Source organism: Glycine soja, chromosome 10, assembly GCF_004193775.1.
Source record: "Glycine soja cultivar W05 chromosome 10, ASM419377v2, whole genome shotgun sequence".
NCBI lineage: Eukaryota > Viridiplantae > Streptophyta > Magnoliopsida > Fabales > Fabaceae > Glycine > Glycine soja.
This window is the reverse complement of record NC_041011.1, coordinates 7,896,677-7,906,363: the sequence shown is the minus strand read 5'-3', so window position 1 is coordinate 7,906,363 and position 9,687 is coordinate 7,896,677. Positions and strand designations below refer to the sequence as shown.

At 30.9% G+C, this 9,687-nt stretch overlaps 2 protein-coding genes across 2 annotated transcripts; both read right to left on the bottom strand.

The window, feature by feature from the left end:
• Positions 1–232: 232 nt before the first annotated feature.
• LOC114370891 (casparian strip membrane protein 4-like) lies at positions 233–1,917 on the bottom strand. Its single transcript, XM_028328295.1, has 3 exons — positions 1,561–1,917; positions 1,236–1,359; positions 233–718 (listed from the first exon to the last, which is right to left on the bottom strand). The coding sequence occupies exons 1-3, from the start codon at positions 1,821–1,823 to the stop codon at positions 503–505; spliced, it is 603 nt and encodes a 200-aa protein (XP_028184096.1). The 5' UTR covers positions 1,824–1,917; the 3' UTR covers positions 233–502.
• A 2,180-nt stretch (positions 1,918–4,097) lies between these two features.
• LOC114370048 (casparian strip membrane protein 3) lies at positions 4,098–5,783 on the bottom strand. Its single transcript, XM_028327339.1, has 3 exons — positions 5,456–5,783; positions 5,224–5,347; positions 4,098–4,552 (listed from the first exon to the last, which is right to left on the bottom strand). The coding sequence occupies exons 1-3, from the start codon at positions 5,701–5,703 to the stop codon at positions 4,337–4,339; spliced, it is 588 nt and encodes a 195-aa protein (XP_028183140.1). The 5' UTR covers positions 5,704–5,783; the 3' UTR covers positions 4,098–4,336.
• Between the last annotated feature and the right edge of the window lie 3,904 nt (positions 5,784–9,687).

Sequence of the window (9,687 nt, the reverse complement as noted above, 5' to 3'; positions counted from 1 at the left end):
ATGCATTTAGCCAAACTTATAGAAAAATTGTTATAACTATAGCAACAACAAAAAAAATGCTTAAAGAAGGGAGAAAGAAATGGTGAGTTTGAATCACTTTTACTAACATTTTAATTAATAAAATTAATAAATAATATTTACTGATGATAAAAAAAAAAAAAAAACCAACAGTTAATCCGACAAATGGACAACTACTATTCGTGCGTAGCCAACTTGGATGCCATCTCTTATAAGCCAGGATACCATACCTAGTAGGAGGAAGAAATGTGTAACTCGCTCGCATAGCAAATCAAGACCAAATTCACATATTTTTTAAAATTTAAATACCGAATTCATCAATACAAAATTACAAAGATCTTGGCTACTTTTGACAAAAAAATATAAAAAACTAAAAATACATTTAAGAAAAATGGCAATTCAGCCACACACACACAGCTGAAATACAAGGATAACTTAAAGCTATTATAGCTCCATATATATGTAATTAACTAAGTGGTGCTACCTAATGATTTCGGAGAGCCACTGCACACATGACAATGAGCAAAACGAAGAGAACCACGGCAACGAACGATGCCACCACTGCTCCACTAATCGCTTGGCAAAAATCACCAAATTGGTTGCAAATGGCAAGCCAATTTGAATCCTGATTGCCATTGTGTGCTAAGTACACTATGGCAGTAGCAGCGGCAGCACTAGAGGTTGCTATAGTCAGGAACACCTTTAATCACCAACACAAATATTAAAATGTGTGAGTAATGTTAATTTGTATTTTACACCAAAAATCATTAATTATATGCACTTTTATTTTATTCTCATATAAGGTTTAGGTCTAGGACATAAATATTACATCAAAGCTTGATGTATTGTAGAATGTAAAATAGACTTTTATTTATATTTTCTTAATGTTATAAGGCGTTTGTTACTTTAGTTCTTATTTATTCTAGATTTGGATTTTATAAATAAAAAATACAGTTAATTTATATTCAAAAGAACTAAAATAATTAAATATTATAGTAAAGATTTTGTTATAGCAAAGATTAAATCGATACTTAAGTTTTAAAAACTAAAATAAATATTTACTCATAAAAAATATTATTACTTTATTGGGCTCAATAATTGAATACTTATTTAATAAATTCTTGTCAAACATAATTTATCTTTTGTTCTAGTTTTGTATCCCATAACCAGCCTTACCGGGTGAAAAAAGAAAAAGTACTACATATTAGAGAGCTTACGGTGTCAAGGATAATGAGGAAAAGTCTTGGTCCTGCCGCATGGAGACGTATAATAGTGACTATAGAGAAAGGTAGAGATAGGACTAGGTAGCCTCCAACAAATGCCATAGCAATCACAAAATACCTGCATTTATTCATCGTATGGAATGTGTTAACTATATCAGGAAAGTTTACACTAACAACAAAATCTTATTTCATTAGCTGAAGTCGATTATATAATTCCACGTCGTCATTCGACACGTAATTAAAAACTAAAATTTTAGAAATTATGTGCAAGTTTATTATTAATGAAAAGCAGAGTTTAATTTGAGAGGGAGTCACATACTGGAAAGTAGAAAAGCTATCATAGCTGGCCTCAAACTGAAAGAACTGAGTGAAGAAAGGCAGTGTCTCATCACTCGTTGCCATGGTGGCAGCAGCACCAAGAGCAGATGCAATAGCACCTAACCTTAGAACAAAGTCTATTATGGCTAACCCTTTCTTCCACCCTCCTTCTGGCCTTGGGGGTGCACCTGGAACTTTTCTAATTCCATTGCCAATATTATTCTTGCTTGTCGTTTCTGCAGGGACATCAATGGTGGTTGACATTTTTGGCTTTGAAATTGAAAAGTTGGTAGGTAAATAATTCTCCAAGTAGTAGTGCTCTCAATGTACAAGTTATTATGAATTGGGAAAATTGTGATGCAATAGGTTTGATGCTAGCTTAAGCTTATATATACATCATCATAGAAATCAAAGAATTGAAGTCAAATATAAAATAAGTTTAGTGGAAGCAAGGGGAGTCGTTATCACTTTAATTTAATTACTTTTAAACTCTCTTTTTTATATAGAAAGGTGGTATACGGAGGTGGGGGAGCCAGAAAATTTTAGTCAAACAAAATAACACATAGTACTATAAGCTACTCAATCAACTTTCTTTAATTTTTTAACTTTGCCCCTACTTTTTGGTTATATGATGTTAATGGAAATGGTTGTCATGTGGGTTGACTGGCCTCTTTCCTTAAATATAATTTGCAGGACATGGAAGCATACATAGCTCCAATTGATCGACTTTTGTTTTTTGCGCTTGCGTTTTAGTTTGGTATATTATGATAATTAATGGTTTGTCATTGGTTTTGACAAACTCTTTACTTAAATATAATTTGCACTAGATCAAAAGCGTACGTGCATTGTCATACTTAATCAACTTTCTTTCCTGCTCTTATGTTTTGGTAAATATACATACATGGCAATCATGGAAATTGTTGTCAAGTAGTTTGACTATCTCTTTTTTAATTATAATTTATATAAAATCAAAGCGTGTTCTTAAAAAAAATGATTTTTTCCACCACCTAATAAGCTAGAGCCTACTTTCTATAGTGAAATCAAGCCATGCTACCCAAAATATAACGTAGAATTTGTTCTTATCTCTTTTTTGTATGTCATTTTAAAACGAAGTTCTTTTATTTATTTATTAAAACAACATTATTATAGCTTTTCAATTATACCTTTGTCTTTAATTTGATTCTATTTTTAACTGTAATTTTTCAATTCCAGGATGGGAACAATTACTAATAAATTCTAACAACAACGCATCATTAGTTCTCTCTAACACATTTTACTATATTAATAAAAAAATATCAGCACTCACAAAATTATAAATTAAACTTATTAAATAGGAGTATATTATTTCTTGTGTTTTAATAAATTTTAGTTAAGTAAAAAATTACTCCATTTATTCTTTTTTATCTCTCTTTTAAGGTTTATATGTAAAAATCAAGAAAAACAATAAATTTGTTTGACTCTAATAAAATACTAGTTATTAGGTTTTGTATTTTATTCTTTTCATTTCTACTCCACAATAAATGCATATGTATAAATTAATTGATTTTTTTTTTGACATAAGTGACAAATAACTTGAATCCTTTAAGCACACATAAGAAGTTCTATACCTAATTGTGTGAATAGAACACCACATGTAGGGAGAAGAATTTCTCCTCAACTAATAATCTATTTTATCGAGAGATTAGTTGTATGACTTTTGGTTATGAAAATATCTTATTATCAACTAAATTAAATATTAATTGTTTGATTAGTTGCAAATAACCAATGTAAAATATTTACTTCTCTTAAAGTCTCTCTCTTTTCTCTTCTTGAGAGAAATATATATTTCACACAGATTAATCTATAAGTAGTCAAACAATATTTAGTCTCATGCCCTTGAAATATATATTTAGTAAAGAGAATATGAGATTGAAACCTTTTACTTTTCAAATTAGAGATTTTAATTTATAGTACTGAAATAGATTTATCTAATGTGAAATATAATTATAAAATTCTCATTTTAGATCATAATTTAAAGCCTTAGTCACTCTTACTAAAATGATCTAATTCTGCAAGCTTAGTTATATTAATATAACATATTGAAACTACTTCCAATTTTCTTTTATTGTTTTTTTCTTGTGAAAGTCATTAGACTAATTAGTAATTTCAGAAGAAATAGAATATATATCGATTAAGAGACAATTAATTCTCTTCCCACAAATATTACTATATTCATATAGTCAATCGAACCATACCCTTTTCATATACTTAAAGGGTCTAAATTGTTAGTCATTTGTGTCACATATGGTGAATTTAATTAATTTTCGTTTATTGTTAAATTTTAATTAGAGTGGCAAAATTGTTAACAAACAAAATGAAATAGAAGTGTTTTATTTTCTACTATTAATTTCTCATAGTATATTTTTACTTAATTACTTTTATTATTTATAGCTTCATTATTATTTTCATATAAATATTATTGTTATATGATCCCATTTTTGTTCGTAACTTTGTTTTGTTACAAGGAAGGGAAGAGGCACAGAAAAATTGAACATGTACTTAGGCTCAAACTTCTGACATTAATTACAAACGTCATAAGTAATATTCCATCCAAAACATTTTGTCCGAATCATTGCAAATAATCAATTTGGCACATCAGTACTTCATGAAAGAAAATTAACATCACAAGCAAAAGAAGAATAATTCAGGAATAAACCAAACATAACAATAACTAAACAATAACTAATGCAGCAGGTTAGAACTTAATCCCTGCATGAGATTGCATCGATCTTAATATTTTAATTTCTTCTAAGTGCCAAAGCAGACATAACAATGAGCAACACAAAAATAACCACGGAAACCAAGGATGAAACCACTGCTCCACTTGTTTGCGCGCAAAAATCTCCAAATTGGTTGCAGATAGCAAGCCAGTTCGAGTCTTGATTCCCGTTGTGTGCCAAGTAAACGATGGCAGCAGCTGAAGCACCACTAGCGGTGGCCAAAGTCAGAAACACCTGCATTTCATAAACAAACAAATGAAATTTTGATTCAAATTATAAGAAAGTTCAAACACTAATCAAAAGAGTTGGATAGGTCACGGTTCGAATCTCACTAATAAACTAATATCTAATGTTTATCGATAAAAAAATAATTAATTAAAAGAGTTGTGTTGAATTATTGCAATTGTACTTTATTTTTTGTAAAGCACACTCTTACACACTTTAGATCAATTAAATTCAATTTTTATATAAACATATATAATATTTATTGGTATGATTAATAATAAAAATTAATTGGAATGGTTTAAAATAAGAGTTTAAGTTCTATAATTATATATTATGTAAAACTTTTTATATATGTTATGAACTAATCAAAAATCATAGTTATTGATTAATTTTTATTAATAATTATTATAAAAATTAACAAAATTATTATACGTGTTAATTTATAATTGAATAATAGTTAGTCTACGTACACGTCCATTATCTACTCTAAAACTAATAACAAATAAAGTTATTTTAATATTATTAATTATAAGATTTAAATAAATTGTATCCATAAATACAGTACTTTAAACATATGAATAAATTATTGTAATTAACTAATAAAATTTCCAGAAATTTTTTCAAAATCATAAAAAGTTACTGCTATGTAATTATAAGGTTTTGGGAAGGATCAAAATTACTGTGTCTAAGATGATGAGAAAAAGCCTTGGTCCAACTGCATGAGGGCGTATGATGACTACTATAGAGAAAGGTAGCGACAGGACAAGATAGCCAGCCACAAGTGCCATTGTAATAACAAAAAACCTGCATTATGGTAAGCATTAATTGGATTTTTTGTGAGTTTAAATGCAAAAATGTATACTATATATGAAAAAGGCATATGTAGAAAATAAAGTTTTTTAGGTCACATACTGAAAAGTAGTGAAGCTATCATAACTTGCTTCAAACTGAAAGAACTGAGTGAAGAAAGGGAGTGTTTGATCACTGGTTCCCATAGTGGCAGCAGCACCAAGAGCAGCTGCTATGGCACCTAACCTTAGAATAAAGTCCATTATTGCTACACCTTTCTTCCACCCTCCTGGCCTTGGACGTGCACCTAATAAAAGTACTTTTTCTTTAGCAACATTGTTTGATTCTGGGACATCAATGGTGGTTGACATTTTTGGCTTTGAAACTTGAGTGAACCCTGAATTCTAAGAATATGTATGTAATTGAAATTTGAATTATAATAGTCAGTGTTGCAAATAGCTTGATGGTAGTGGCTTATATAGAGAGAGAATGGTCAATGTTTGGCTATAGGTGAAGGCTAGGGGAGTTGTTGTGAAAACCATTTCCACTACTTCATAAGTGGAGATAGGTTTGAGAGAAATAATATTATTTAATTATTTTCTTAGTTGTTTGCTTTTTAATTAATTAAAATGGATAATGATTGTAAAGGGGTGGAGGGATTGGTCATGCGGGTTTGTTAATTAAATGAAATTTGCATGAGGTCAAGCAGTGGACTTTTGTTCTCTTAGCATCAAATTAAAGTATTGATGTTTTAAACACGACAAATTAAGAAAAAAGCTACTAGTATGAAACAAGATATTGGAATATATAAGATTATTAAGTTCAGAATATATAAGTCGTTGCTATAATTAATCAGTCAACCAAACCGCATAGCCTCTTTAATTAATTTGCTGGTGCAATATTGGAATAGATAATTAAAAGAGAAATAATGCTCAATGTTACCAAAGTATTATGCACAAACTATGTACGAAAGAGGAGTTTAATATAGAATCTATTTTTAATCCCAGTAAATAGGGAAATATTCATCTTAATACCATTTAGAGAAGTGGAAGGATGGAAGGGTGGCATTTTTTCATAAGGGGGGAATAAAAAGGAAATATCTTTTTTTTTTCAGAACTAAAATATACCGTTTTCTTATTTTGCAGGAATTAAAAATATAATTAATTCAAAAATCTAGATCAATTTTTTATTGAATAATGTTTATATGCAAATGGTTATTTCAAATTTTACAACTGATATTTAATAGATGTTATTTGTTACTGAAAACCTATATATCATCGTTTGATTAAATGGCTCAGATCGATTTGTATAAGTTTTATCTTATTGTAATGTCTTCGATTGGAAAAGATTAAATAGCCAAAAACTAATTAATGATAATAACAACTGTTAAGAACCAAGTATTTTAGACATGCTGTAAAAAAAAAAGTATAGTAGACATCTCTCGTATAATTAATTAGAAGTATGACTAAAATACATTTTATAAAACTTGGTCAATAATTTTCTTTTAAGCTATATTGGAGTTGTTTCATGCCCCCGTCTATTTGTATTTTTTTTATGTTGTCAATTAACCATTATTTCTAATTAACACATAATATTAGTTAGACTTTGTTATATATTAATCCTGCAAACTTTACACTTCAAAAGTCCAAATGTTAATTTGTATTTTGGATAAATAATTATTTTGGTATCTAAAAGCATAATTCAATGTCATTTGTCCTTCAATGTATTAAAATTTTAAAATGTCCCTGAAAAGTGCAATTTGATTGTGGCTTTAGTCGTGCTACTAAACCATGAATACAACTTGTGTAACTCTTGTAACAATAGTTTATGGCAAACCGAAAAAATTACTGGCTGAGTCGCGGACAATGTCGTTTTCTTTAAGATGTTTCGTGACACTGCCAAAAATTGTGTAAGCAGACTATCAACCACGAAGTCCTCAGGATAAAACAACTCAAATCACTGTATAAGATTCCCACTGCACTGAGGAAACCTTTCTAGAATTACACCCTCTTGTATGACTTGAAAAATCACTCTAAAGCCACCCGAAAATATGAAGTCACTCTAACAGTCAATCGAAAATATGACTTGAAAACTCACTCTAATAGCCAACCAAAAAATATGACTTGAAAAGTCATTATTATAGCCAACCGAAAATATGACTTGAAAAGTCACTATTATAGCCGACCAAAATTTTAGAGCGACAGAAAGAAAGAGGGAGAAGTTTGCCGGAAATGCATCGGTTGAAATATGGGAGGGAGAAAGAAAAGTTGAGAAAATGCTTCTCAACTGGGACAAGGAAAAATGAAGAAAGGAGCTTTCTATATATAGGGAATGAAACACTATTCAAGTGTTTATCCTGAGCGATGTGGGACTTGAAGCCTTTTTTTCTTTTTTTTCTTTCTTCTTTTTTTTCAAGCTTTCATCCACATTCTCATTTGTTCTAACAATCCCCTACTTGAAATTTGAAAAGAAGATTTTCGAGGATTTCATAAAATTATGCATAAACAAAGGTGTCATACAACTTGAACCTTTGCATAGTGAGTAAGATTCAGATTTTACTAGAGTGATGTGAAGTCTTGAACTCTATCTCCGACATCAAACCACACACAACCTTTTCATTGGTGTATTCTATAAAGCCCGTGCGTTAAAGGTCATGCACGTCTATCCCGATATAGTGAACGCTCTAGAAATTTTTGCCCAAAATTTCATATGAAGCGGCCCCCACTTCAACATTCACATAGGTGAGTCTATCAAGAGTACTCCTGTAACCTAGGTACTCCACTCAACATAGAGTATAGATCTCATTAAGAATTACAAATTTTTTCCATAACTTATCCTCTTGTTACTTCAGGAATCATGTTGCTTTCACTTATAACAGCATGTTCATCTCATATCACTTCATAACTTGTTATTATCCATTGAACCTAGTTCTTGGGATCTCCAGTCATTTAGGTCAGGTTACCATCATGAATGATCATCACAGTAAGGGCAATAGTCCCATTCTTTTAGAAGTGTTATGGACTTTCTCTCTAGCTAATCCTTTCGTCAAAGGATCTGCTAAATTATCATCAGTGCGTACGTGATCCACTCTAACAACTCCTGTTGAGAGTAATTCTCTAACAGTGTTGTGCTTACGACGTATCTGTCGTTTCTTACCATTGTAATAATAGTTCTCAATTTTTGCAATAGCCGCGGTACTATCGCAATGGATCAACACAACTGGTATCGGTCTGTCCCATAACAGAATCTCTGCAAGTAAGCTTCTCAGCCAACTTGCTTCCTCACTAGCAGTTGCTAGTGCTATCATCTCAGATTCCATAGTGGACTGAGCTAAGATAGTCTGTTTCTTTGACTTCCAAGAAACAGCCCCACCAACTATGCTAAATATATAGCCGCTGGTTGCTTTGGAATCATCTAAAAGAGTGTTCCAATCTGCATCATTGTATCCTTCAAGTACAGCGGGAAACCTTTTATAATGTAATCCAAAGTTTATGGTTCTTTTAAGGTACCTCATTACCCTTTCAATAGCGTGCCATTGCTCCATACTAGGTCTACTGGTAAACCTGCATAATAATCCCACAACATAGGCTATGTCGAGTCTAGTACAATCAGTAGAATACCTAAGGCTGCGAATGATACTTGCGTACTCAGTTTGTCGTATACCTTCACCAGTATTCTTAAACAGTTTTACACTTGGATCATATGGTGTACTAGCAGGTTTACAGTCAAATCAATCATATTTCTTTAAGATCTTCTCAATGTAGTGAGATTGATCCAGAGAAATTTCCTCTTTTGACCTAGTAATCTTAATACCAAGGATTACACTTGCTTCTCCGAGGTCTTTCATATCAAAGTTGTTACACAACAATGATTTCACATCGTTCACTACATGAATATTTGAACCAAATATGAGAAGGTCATCAACATATACACATATTATAGTGCAAATATTATTTATAGATTTATAGTAAATGTATTTGTCACTTCATTCACCTTAAACCCATTCGAGACTATTAAGTTATCAAACTTTTCATGCCACTGCTTAGGTGTTTGTTTTAGATCATACAAAGATTTATCTAACTTGCAAACTTTATCTTCTTGTCCATGAATCACAAACCCTTCAAGTTGCTCCATATAGATTTCCTCTTCCAATTCACCATTTAAAAAAACAGTTTTAACATCCATTTGGTGTACCACTAGACTGTAAATAGCAACAAGAAATATTAGCACCAGAATAGATGTTATTCTAGTAACTGGTGAAAAGGCGTCGAAGAAATCCACATTCTCTCTTTGCCTAAAACCCTTGGCTACAAGGTGAGCCTTGTATTTATCCACAGTACCATCAGGTTTTAGTT